Source organism: Saccopteryx bilineata, chromosome 10 (assembly GCF_036850765.1).
Source record: "Saccopteryx bilineata isolate mSacBil1 chromosome 10, mSacBil1_pri_phased_curated, whole genome shotgun sequence".
Taxonomy (NCBI): Eukaryota; Metazoa; Chordata; class Mammalia; order Chiroptera; family Emballonuridae; genus Saccopteryx; species Saccopteryx bilineata.
Window position 1 is genome coordinate 76,853,100 of NC_089499.1, and position 12,960 is coordinate 76,866,059.

General features: G+C 37.8%; 1 protein-coding gene across 20 annotated transcripts in view; it reads left to right on the forward strand.

The window, feature by feature from the left end:
- CADPS (calcium dependent secretion activator) overlaps window positions 1-12,960 on the forward strand; it is a 589,311-nt gene that overhangs the window by 464,872 nt on the left and 111,479 nt on the right. For 11 of the 20 annotated variants that reach the window (XM_066244444.1, XM_066244445.1, XM_066244437.1 and 8 more), the window contains 4 exons: window positions 1,840-1,941; window positions 3,337-3,400; window positions 3,813-3,936; window positions 7,202-7,219. In XM_066244444.1, coding sequence (XP_066100541.1) covers window positions 1,840-1,941; window positions 3,337-3,400; window positions 3,813-3,936; window positions 7,202-7,219 — 308 coding nt within the window. Of the gene's footprint in view, window positions 1-1,839; window positions 1,942-3,336; window positions 3,401-3,812; window positions 3,937-6,282; window positions 6,352-7,201; window positions 7,220-12,960 lie in introns of all 20 variants that reach the window. The other 9 variants (XM_066244440.1, XM_066244443.1, XM_066244453.1 and 6 more) reach the window with 2 other exon arrangements.

The following is a 12,960-nucleotide window of genomic DNA, read 5'->3' on the forward strand; positions in this document are numbered from 1 at the left end:
GCTTTTATCTTATGTTTTCTTCTAGGATTTTATAGTTTCACATATTACATTTAAGTCTTTAATCCATTTCAAGTTCAGTTTTTTTTTTATTATGCAAATGAGATGCAAAACCAACTTTTATTTCATAGATGAAAATGCACTGTACAAAAGTGCTGAAAGTACTGGAGTATCTGCATGTTCCCTGACCCCCTAATTTTTTTTTTTTTTTTTTTTTTTGCTTTTTCTTATGCTTAGACTTTTTTTTTTTATAATTTTATTTTTTTAATGGGGTGACATCAATAAATCAGGATATCAAGTTCAGTTTTTTGAGTGGTATAAGATAGTAGTCCAATTTCCTTCTTTGGCATATGAATATTCAGTTTTCCCAACACCATTCATTAAGGAGGTTATCTTTTTCCCATAGAGTATTCTTGGTTTCTTTTCAAATATTAGTTGATCATATTTGTGAGGCTTTATTTCTGGGCTCTTATTCTGTTCCGTGGTTCTATGTGTCTGGTTTTTATGCTAGTGCCATACTGTTTTGATTATTATTGCTTTGCAATAATAATTGTAATCAGAAATTGCAATGCCTTCAACTTTGTTCTTTCTCAAGATTGCTTTGACTATTTAGGTCCTTTGTGGTTCCATATGAATCTTAGGCCTTTGAAAAAAATTATTGTAAAAAATACCACTGGAATTTTGATAGAGATTATATTGTATCTCTAGTTGGTTTTGGGTAGTAAGGACATTTTAATACTATTAATTCTTCTAAACCATGAACATGAAATGTCTTTCCATTTGTGTGTGTGTATGTTTTCTTTAATTTCTTTTATCAATGTCTTGTAATTTTTACAATGATTATTTTTCCATATTAATCCTTTTGAGATTTAAGAGTGTCTTCAATAAATACTCAAGGACTCAAATTAATCTGAACATCTATAAATATAAGCTAGAAATTGAGTCACTGAAGAACATTTAATACTGGGAGAAATAGACATTTATAAAGCATCTGGTTTTCAAAGGCATTGTTTTTTAGGTGAGAGGAGGGGAGATAGTGAGACAGACTCCCACATGTGCCCTGACAGGGATCTACCTTGAAACCCCATCTGGAGCCAATGCTTGAGTACCAAGCTATTTTTAGCATCTCAGGCTGATGCAGTACAACAGAGCTATCCTCAGTGCCCGGGGCCACACTCAAACCAATCAAGCAATTGGCCCCAGGAGAGAAAGAGTGAGAGAAGGATAGAGGAGAAGCAGATGGTCACTTCTCCTGTATGCCCTGACTGAGAATCAAACCTAGTACATCCATATGCCAGGCCAGTGCTCTATTCACTGTGCCACCGGGCAGGGCCTCAAAGGTATTTTTGTGCATAATTCAGGGGTCTCAAGTCTAATTACCTGTAAGAGGTAATGCAAATTAGAAATGTGGGCCAGTAAGTGCCTACCCCAGCTAAGAAAGAAGCTGTTAGTTGCACTCACCAATTAATAAATGCCAGTTGTTCCAAATTATCAAGAGAATTATATTATAAAATGTTCCTAATTTTAAAAATGTCAGCAAGTATTCAAGATTTTAAGAAACTATGAGACAAACAGGTCTAAAAGCTGAACCTCCAAGCCACTAGTTTGCACATTTTACCATTTCACAATAAATGAGCAACAATTTCAAAAATGTCTCCAAATGATAACCCCGAAGTACCCCATCCCTTTTAGTAGGCAGCTCTGGAAAGAAGGACTTCTCCCAAGGACTCATCCAGCATTGCCGTTGTTCTTCTAAAATGAACAGTTTCCTTCTACCAGAGATTTGATTTGATGGTGTCCGCATATGAGGTCCCCATCACTTCATGACATGTCTTCCTTCAGGCCCGATGGAATTGGAACTGTGACTGTGGAAGAAAAGGAGCGTTTTGAAGAAATCAAAGAGAGACTCCGAGTTCTGTTGGAAAACCAGATTACACATTTTAGGTAAGGGTAGTGAGACGGGGAGGGGGCTTGAGTGTCTGAAACTGTCAACCCAGATACACGTGGGGTATGCAGAGTAACTGGAGGAAAAAGCAAACCAGTAAGACTGGGTTTCACAGTAGCCTGGAGACTTAGAAATCTTAAGTTTATTTTATTTCCACCAAAGAACAAAACCCTGCTTAGCAAGTTGACCCTGGTCATTAATCTTTCTTTTATTTGTTTATTAAAAAGTTGAATTTGAAACTTTTTCAAGGTTCCTAAATAAAATAGTGAAAAATCCTGTGAATCACATCTCATGAACAGGGAAGGAAGGCAGTGGTACCCATCAGAGAATCTCCACCTCCTCCAAGCAGGATGCTCTGGCTACTCGAAGAAACTTAGATCAGCCTTGGAGACTGACCCTTCACACACTTGAAACAGTTGTCAGGTTCCACACTGAGCCTTGTACCATATGGCCCACTTCTCTTTGGAACAAATTAAACATTTCTAATGTTGTACTTATGGTTCTGAACCGGAAGCCTGAAATAGTAATTCAAAAATAAAAAGAGGATTCATAATGGCATAATAAATTGGCCCTTTTAACTAAATACTTCCAGATACAGGTGCTGGATAAGCATCACATTATTGTTTATTCTCAGAACAATTTTGTAAAACACTTATTATAATCTCCATTTAAACAACAAGAACTGAGGAGGGGAGAGTGTCAGGAACTTGCTCCAGGCTAACGTGAGGGTAAGAAGCCCATGCTGGTCCTTTTTGTACCATGAGGAACAGTGTCCCAAAGGGCTGGCAACAGCCTGAAACAGTCGATGAAACTCCTGGTTGTTACCTGACACAATTCTATCTGTGCCATGCAAATCCTTCTGGATAAATCTTTATTGATAATACAGATGCATTGCCAATAATGAAAAATTCGATAGCAATTAAAAGCCAAAATCAAGGAAGGATAATGTGCAGATTCATAAATTTGCTCAAAATACCCTCTTTTATTTCCCATATTCACCCTTTAGGGATATAAGTAAGTGTGTTTGAATTTTACCCTCTTTTAACTAATATTTCATAATGCTGGTCTCTGTAATGATATTTAAGGTCTTCTTTGAGCTAATAAATTATTCTCCTTTACAATAGAAATCTAAACAGAGCCTTGTCATCACTATGAGTAGTCCTTTCTACTGCAGTTGCTTGTAGAGTCTCCATTTAGTCATTCTTCACACATACACACATATATACATCAGTACACACATATATGGTATGAACCCAGATTAACATAACACAACGTGACAAAATAAAAAGCATTTTCTGTTCCTCAGGGAGAATTTCTATAGAAATCAAATTTCAGTTTATTTCATGCTAAAATGTAATAAACTGGGTCAACCTGAAGAATCTTCTTTTTTGTAGGTACTGCTTTCCATTTGGTCGACCTGAAGGTGCTTTGAAAGCTACTCTCTCACTCTTGGAAAGGGTAAGAATGAAAGCAAAAGAGAGATTACATATATACAGAGATGTGAACATAATCATCATGAAATACTGTGGTTGAATGACCTTGTTTGTCATTCTCTGGGGTTTTGTTTACCATTCAGCAAACATCCGAATAAGCATGAGGAAACTGCCAAATATCTAGGTGTTTCATCTCCAGGCTCCGAAATAGTTGGATATTTAAGATATGCTCCTAGCCCTTCCCTGATTCCCAGATGGGCTTTGCCATCCTGACTGCATTGTGATTCTCTGCTTTCTCTTTAACAATGGTTCTTGATCAATATTAATTTGGAAGGAGGCATTTGCAACTAATTTTAATCTTGAACTCTTTAAGAAATATAAATGAGTAATTCATTTTGTTGAACTATCTTAATGACTTATCTTTTTTCCACCTTAAGGTTTTGATGAAAGATATTGTTACCCCAGTGCCACAAGAGGAGGTAAAAACAGTCATCCGTAAATGTCTGGAGCAGGCTGCTTTAGTCAACTATTCTCGGCTATCAGAGTATGCCAAAATCGAAGGTAAGGCTCCCTTCTATCCCCAATTTTTAATTTAAAAGTTTGTATGCCTCCCTGCAGAAGTCTCTCTCTTTTCTGAAGGGCACCAGGAAACAGTGGTCCATCTGAGTATGTTAAGCTGAAACTTGAAAGCACTCAAACTGTGAAAATGTGCAGTCTTCCTTGGATGAGACAAACAAATGAATTAAAGAACAAGTGCCCAGGAATCCGTTTTTGCAAGGGAAGGATATCAAACATGGGATGTTATCAGATAACTAAGGTCCTTCTGAGAATCTGTGTTGGCCCTAAGTTTGCTCTATGGCTAGTGTCTTCCTATTAAAGAGTTCTGTAGGATTGCTACCTTCTTTAAATAGAGGAAAACAAAGCAGTTTGTTGTCCATTGTTGATAATATTATAAGCAAAACAAGAATTGAATAAAGCAATATCAATATTTTGCTTAACTCTTTCGTGCCCCCTGAACTTTCAAAGGGTTGTCTTTGGTAGCATTTTAAACTTGATGTCAAGTTAATGTCCAGCCCTTTCTGATGACTCCTGGTTTGTTTTTTATCTCATTCGTTATTGTTATGTTAGACCTAGGATGGTCATTACCACTACCCTCCCAGATATGAGGGAAGTAGTCACTGATGATCAAGTAATCACCCAACAGTCACTTTGAGTAAACTCTACTTGAAAAGATATGGTTCTTTAAAACCTATTGATTTACAAAGGTATTAATCACTTTTCATTGTTACCCTGTTGGCTGCTATAGGGTGATTTGAAAACCACACCCAACTTGACCAGTGGTGTAAGTGGATAAATGTGGAAGTTCTGTGTGTAAAACTCAGTGTGTCCGCATTCTGAAATCTGATGTTCTCTCACATGTGAAACACCAGCAAATGCTCATTGTCTGCCTACAAGACATGACTAGAGGGAAAGAAAAGACCTAACCAACCAGCAAAACCCATCACTTACCTGCCAAAGTCCTTATTTCCCTAGAGAATTAGGTTAAGATCATGTCAAATTCACAGTGTTCTGTACATTACATGTCTCCCTCTCTCAATTTCGTCTGTCTGACAATGCAAATTGTGTACCAGTGGTAATGAATTCATTGTTATGCATCCAGGGAGAAACACTTAAGAATTGGGCACTAAAAGGATGTTTATCAACTGTTGACTTGGTAATGAGTGGCAAAAATAGAGAAACAAGAAGATCATTAAAAGGGCTATATTAGCAAATAATTGTTCCAGCATTTACCTTCCCAGGACATAATGATTGGTTGTATTTGGTAATGTCAATCAGGCACCTAATAATTCTAGGCAAGGCCAGAGATGGGATGGAGTCAAGAAACATTCAGTTGCCATGGCTGCTGCCTCATAGGTCTTGGTCTAGCTGTTACTAGTGTTGGTAAGATCTGCTCTCTTCTTTCAGATAAATATATCCAAAAACAAATCTTAAGATCTGTAAGTAAAAATGCATTCATTTACAAAGTAGATCAGCTGGTCTGTAATTTCCTTTTGTGCCTCAATTCTTCTTGGTTGTGTTAATTATCTTTTGCACTGTGACTTTTAGGTCTGGGGATTCTTTGAAGAAACCAATCTTTTTTTCCAATTCTCTTTTCAGAGAAGTACCTCATTCCACACTACTTGCTCTCTTTGCTTCTCTCCTTCCTTGTTCGTGATTGGCTCAGCCACTTTTTGACATTACCTCTGCAAAAGTGGCTGTGACACCAATTTCAAAGCATGCTGGGATTGTTAATTCAGACAACCCAACATCCTCTGGCTGCATGTATCAGGTTTTCTTTCATGAACATAGTCCACCATAGGCTGAGACATTGCAGCTTTAAGAATATTACTACCAGACAACTTTCTTTTACAAAGGTTCTAATCCTACACTCAGATAAGAAACCTCCCATTTTTACATTTGAGCCCCTCTGTGAGCATTAACAGCTTAGTTCCCAGAGAATTTTGGGTAGAAGTTGTAGTAATATTGCTGGAGACTATGTTTATGAAGAAATACCTCAAGAGCCTTAGATACTAAAGTCTGAAATCCTTAGTATCTTGGAGCCTTAAATCAATGAAATTCTGTTTCCCTTTACCCATGATGTTTTTAGTCATCGTATTCTTGCAAACAGTTCTAAAGATACATGTAAAATCATGGTCACAACCTCTCTCGTGACTCACGGCATGCTGAATGGTTAATCCAGTAGATCTCCAATTTTGAAAATCCTTTTTTCTTTTATCCTGTGTTTATCCCAAAATACTCTGTGGCTAATTTTCCTTTGAGCTAATGTAACGTTTTCCTCTAACCTATGACCTTTAACCTCTTTACCTCTGACCTAAGCCTCTTGCATGCCCAAATCCTCTTTTATAGGGAAAAAGAGAGAAATGTATGAGCATCCTGTCTTCTGCTTGGCCTCCCAAGTGATGGATTTAACCATTCGTGAGTACCTACCGCCTCCTTGCCATGCTGTCTTCACTCTTTCTGTTTTCATTATTTCAAGAAAATCCAGATCCAAACCAACTCACTCTCCTTGCTTCAAGTTGTTGAGCATTGGCTTGTCTGTTGAGTCTGTCTGTGAAACCAGTGTGAGAAGTCCACTCACTTTTTATCAGCCTAAAACAGGTCAGACAATTAAGCCATTTGTTTGTGATAAAATCAGATTTGTCTGTAAGTTTTTCAGTTATTCTGTCTGTGACCTGAATGCATTTTTACTTTGCTTGTGTGTAACCCCAGTTTGTAAAATGCTTGTCACTGGTACACAATCAAAAGGTAGTATCTAGGCCAGGAGCAATGTGTGCAGTGTCAGATAAAGGACAGCTGGGCACAATCATGCCTTCTTTGCTGTGTTTACTGTGTCAAACTATTGTAGGTATAAGATCACATAAGGTGGTCCATTCTCCATAAAATTTAGATCTTATGTCTGTTCTCTCCCAGGCTGGGAAGCTTTTCCTTGTTCTCTGGAGATTTTGACTTGTCCTTGTCCTCTAAGCTTTGGCTAGAACATATGACTTAATTGTCACTTGGAGAGTTCATGTATGTTTCATAGCTTGATCTCACATTAAACTTAATTTTACTAATTTTCTATTTGTGCAGCATTTCCACCTCTGTGAAGGAGCCCTTTTTTGCTGGCCCCCACACTTTGGGACGGTGGGAACCCAAGGGCAACTTTTTCTTCCAATATCATGTATCACACATAAATGGGGGGCATTTTGGTTCACTTGCTCATTAATTCTGCATATGTGTTCTTGTTTCTCTCTTCTCTCCTTGTTGTGCTCTCTCTTTCAAATAGAGAATCAGAAGGACGCAGGTGAACTAATTGTATATGCATTATAAACTATCAGGATTGTTGAGTTCTATTTAGTTTTCAGTTTTGTTTTTGTTTTCTAATAGCTCCTTAATGTATGTACTCCCAAAGACTGGTGTGGAGTTGCAATGATACTTAAGGAGTTAATTTGTGCTGTCTATTTACCCCTCATGCCCATCAGCTGTTGCCCTTCATAGAGCAGGATATCTGTAAAGGCACATACTTTGGAGGAACAGAGTGCTGTTTTGCTACGGAACGTCATTTCACCTCGGTTTCAGGATCCCAGTGATTTGGCCGCATGGGCTTTTTAAACATTTTATTTTTTTTTTTTAATTTTATTTATTCATTTTTAGAGAGGAGAGAGAGAGGGAGAGAGACAGAGAGAGAGACAGAGAGAGAGACAGAGAGAAAGGAGGGGGGAGGAGCTAGAAGCATCAACTCCCATATGTGCCTTGACCAGGCAAGCCCAGGGTTTTGAACCGGCGACCTCAGCATTTCCAGGTCGACGCTTTATCCACTGTGCCACCACAGGTCAGGCCGGCCGCATGGGCTTTTTAAAAAATAATGATTGAACCAAAATAATCTTCCCTTTTGTTTTTCACTTCTTTTTTCTGTTTTTGTCCTATGAGAAGTTTGTGTTCTTTGATGAATGTGTATCAGTCAAGACCGAGAGAAGTTGTGTCTGTGTTGTTCTTGTGTGTACCACGTGACGAGGCAGGAAACGCGCAGGGTGGGTGGCCGCACAGGGCGGCCAGAGGCTCCCTGCGAGGAAAGCTCTGAGAATGTCCTCTGACTTTGGATACTTTCTTCTTGTTTAGCCTAAAAACTTCTGATCATATAGTGAGGGAAGCTCTAGTAAATAAAAATATAGTGTTAACTATTGTTTTTAAGGTTTAAAAGATTCTCAAAAGATAATTTTCATTTAATCAAAGTTGAAGGTATTACAGGAAGATTTTTGAGAATGTGCCAAAAACCAGGCCAGCAATAAATACTTGAAGGCTCATAAACCTGTTCAAGACAAACGTGTCTTTCACTCCCTAGAAGGGAAGGTATTCATTCAGTTATTTACTCATTCATTCATTCATTCATTCATTCGACAAGTGGTTAGTAGGGGACTACCATGTGCCAGGTACAAAGGTGAAAGCCAGGGACTATCTAAACAACAGTGAAATAGCTGTTAACCTTAGGAAGCCTACCTACAAATGGGTGCATAGTGTCAATTACAAATTGAGTATACAGCAGCACCAACTGGTAGAGTTATGCATTAAAGGACATTGTCAGAAAGCCTGGAAATCTTCATGAGGTGGAAATATTGGACTGCATCATGAAAGATTAATTAGAATCAGTGAAAGGGAACTGGGATTGGAAAGTGGAAAGAGCTAGAGAGAGTGTGTAGGTACATAAAACTGTGTATCTAATAACAATAGCTAATGTGTATTTCATGTGTAGTATGTACCAGGTATGACTATTAAGTGCTTGGTATGTATTATTCATTTAATCCTCAAAACTCTTTATGTGGTAGATACTACTATTATTCCCATTTTAGAGAAGAGTAAATGGACATACACAGATTAAGTAACACACTCCTAGAATAATAAGGGTAGAGACAGAATCTCAGCCCAGGCAGAAGCCATACTCTTAACTACCCTGTATTCAGTGTGGTTGCGAACAGCATGAAAATGAGGCAATGACAGGTGCTGATGATGGCAATGTCGGCAGGAGGCAAGATCTCAAAGCCTTTATATGCCTTAATAATACAAAGTTCAGACTAAACCTCATGCTTTAAAGTTTCATATTCTGGAATCTATGCCTACTTTTACAAGCATATGGGTTTTTCAGAGGGAAATTCCACCAGTCTTATTTCCAAAGGTGATAGAACCCTTAAAGGCTTTTTAAGCAAAAGGATGGCTTGGTGACTAGCACTCCAGGAAAATCATACTGGCGTTTATGGAGAGAAAAGACTGAGAAGGAAAAATAGAGTAAAACTGGACCTAAAATTTAATGTCAGAGCCGAGATGGGTTTGAAGCTTGATGTGTCTCTGGCCTTTTCTAAGCAAAAAAACCTCAATCATGATCATAATCATAACTACTTCTTTCCTGAGTTTTTAATCTTTTTCCTTACCCTCCTTCTCCCTTTTCCATTTCCTTGGAGGGAACTTAGCACAAACACATGCGTGGGCACTCAAACCAACTCTCAGATGTGGCAGGGCAGCTGGGGCTCCGTGTGCCCACTGGCTGGAGTGCAGACGGCTGCGGGGTCCTCGGCGAGGCTGTGCTCTGTGAGGCTGTGGGACTCTGCAGACAGCACTCTGGTGGACTTAAGCCTTCTGCCTGGTGGCATTATTAGAAATTAAATGTTCAGTTTAATTGTAATATCTCCAAAAAATAGTAAAAGGCTGCTATTCTATATAAGAAAAGTTTGACTGCTGCACATAAATTTATTTTTTTAATATATTTCCATTTAAACTATCACATATTCTGAACCCAGCAAGCTCTGAGAATACATTACTATTGCTGTTTTACTTCAATTCTTGATTAAATACTTGTATGATTTTCTGAGCATCATAAAAATTTTGGTAGAACTTGAAATAAAACAAGTTTCCTTCAAACACACCAAAGGTTTGCAAAATTAGAGATATAGATAGAAGATAGAGAGATAGATAATAGATAGATAAGCAGTTTTAGATGATAGATGATAAATAGGTGATAGATAGATAGATAGATGATAAATATATAGATAGATTATAGATAGATAAGCAGTTATAGATGATAGATGATAGATAGGTGATAGATAGATAGATAGATAGATAGATAGATAGATAGATAGATAGCCAGCCAACCCACCTATATATAGCCCAAAGCAGTATGCTAAGGACTTTAATCAGAGCATCTGGTTTAATCTTTACCCCTTTCACAGATGAGGGAGCTAAGTTTTAGAGAGGATAAGTGAATGTCTCAAGCAGATTTGTACTAGAACTTTCTAGATTCCAACACCATGCTTTATTGTCTCTACTCCATGGAGCCTTTCCAGCTGATACAGTGGGCAGTTGGATAATATCTATTCGCTAAATGGATAAATTCAAAAAACCTACAACTTTTAACCTGAGAGGACTACCAAAGAACGTAACAGATCTCTCTGGGATCAAATCATTGCTGAAATTTGTCCATTGTGAAGGCTTCCTGAGGGCCATTGGGATTCCTGAGATTATCAAAGAACTGAAGACATTTCTCCCCCCAGTTGACAGAAATCTTCTAAAACAAGACAAATCCATTCAAAGGACTTCCAAGACAATTCTGTCTTGTTGAAGTTCGGTCTCTTTCCCTATTTCCAGTCCAACTTCCTATAGGTCCAAGGCCAGTTGAAAGATAAGAAGAGGCACCTAAGCTTGCAATGCTCAAACACACAGTGCAGAGCCACCCACCCAAGGGACCAGGGAGGCAAATTCCACCTCACCATGCTCCAGGCCCTTCTGAAGCAAGCACCACCTCATGCTCTGTATCTTACACAAGAAACACAATGTTTCTCTTTCCTTTCTTCTTGTTTCAAGGATGCATAAATCAGGGTTTCCAAGCCCAAATTATCCTTCAGACTGGTACCTCAACTATATGTTACAAAAAGTGAGGAAGGCAAGAAGAAAGATGTTTCCAACACTGTCACCAAAGACAATCTTGAAGGAAAAGAAGATATGTTAAAAATATGCCATATTTCCCCATGTATAAGATGCACCATTTTTAGAAAAATTTGTGGTCTAAAAACTGGGTATGTCTTATACAGTGGTTGTAGATTATTTTAATTTGCATTTCCCGCTTGTTTTTGTGCTCATTGTTGTAGATGAATAAAACTTGAGTTCAATATGTAATACATTTTTTTTCAAATTTTGGTCCCCAAAATTAAGGTGTGTCTTATACATAGGAGTGTCTTATATATATGGGGAAATACAGTATATGCCATAAACCAATAAATATAAAATCAGCGCCTCTTCTACTAGAAAGAGATGCTACTGATTATGATGACAACTACCTTTATTGAGAATTTAGTATGCATTTAGTAGTTAATGCATATCTCATTTAATTCTCACAACTCTATAAGTGGTATTTATTACCATATTTTATTAAATCTTAAAGGCCAGCCATCAAGCATAAACCGCACCATTAATTTATGTACTCCTAAGAACAAAACAATGCTGGCAGCTAAATTGTTAGACACAATCAAACCTTAAATGCATCAAATTTCAGAAATGTTAAAATATGCTATTTACACTCAATGGAAAAAGAAATCATTCTTTGTATCTGAAAATATAAAGAGATAACAATAGAGACATGTTAAGTATCTTGCCCAAGGTCACACAGCTTGTTAGTTGTAGAGACAGAATTTGAAGCTTAGCCTAATTTCTAAGCCCATGTGTTGCACTTCTAAACTATGAAACACTTGTGATTTCTAGTGATAAAATTTAAGATCAGAAAAGGGGTCTTCAATCATCTAACCCCAAACTTTCACTTGACAGGTCATAAAACCAAGGCAGTCAGTGACCCTAGTCTGGGGTTTTGCACACTGTTCAGGAGCCTCCACCACCACCACCGGTTCAGGCTGCCTTACCTTTCAGCCCAGAGATAATGGCCGCACCCCAAGCCATTAACTTCCATTAACTTCAAGCCAGAGATTCCAATAATAAAGCTGATGACATTCAATGTCCACATATTAGAATTTTCTACATGCAGTGTCAAGAAGATTGTACCTCAGAACCAGCCTGGACACTCAGGATTTGTTGCACCCCAAATTTAAATCATTATCCTGGTTCCAATGAATGTTTTGACCTCTTTAAGCCTCACTTTTATTTTCCTCCTCCCAAAAGGTTGTTACAAAGATTAAATCACATATTTCAAATAAAGCTCTTAGCATAGTGCCTGCCACATAGGAAGCACTCATTATATATATTATCTGTTATTATTTGTATATTATTATTTAAAAGAAAACTTCAAAATCTAAATGTGTACTATAGACACAGTATTTGATTTCAGAAATGGAATATAAAACAATGTATCTCAATTCAATGTTCAAATGATACAAATCCTTGAGGATCTTGATAAAACATATATTCTGATTTAGCAGGTCTGGGCTGGGGCTTGAAAATCTGCATTTCTAATAAGCACCCATATGATACAGAAGCTGTTGATCCAGAAATTACAATTTGGATATCAGTGGAATGTAGGAGGCAGTTGAGTGATCTTTTTGTCATTAATTTCAAAATAAAACATTGCAATATAACTCCACACATATTTGTTAAATGCCCACTAAGTTCCAAGATTCATGCCAGGTATCTGGGAAGTGAGCAATGAGCAAAAGCAGCTGTAGCCCTTACCCCCAGGAAGCTTACAGTGTAGTAGAGAGCACAGATATAAAACATGCAATTACATTCTAACTGTGGTAAAGGGACATGCAAGGTGCTGCAGGAGACGTCACTATACTAGGGTCTTTGATGCATAGCAAGGAGGACATAGACATGGAGGTCAAGGGCTGGTTCCCAAAGAACTGCTTAGGATGTTGCCCGGCCTTGTCAAGTATTTGCCTCTATTCATCATCCTTCCAGATACCCCAAGATCCTGCACCAGAGAGCTTATGACCACATACATGAGAGCTTATTTGGGGACTGATTTAATATTAGTATTAAATCAGTAGTCTTGATAAAGCAAGTGATAAAAACAAACAAACAAACAAACCTCATATAGCTTAAGCAAGAAAAAGG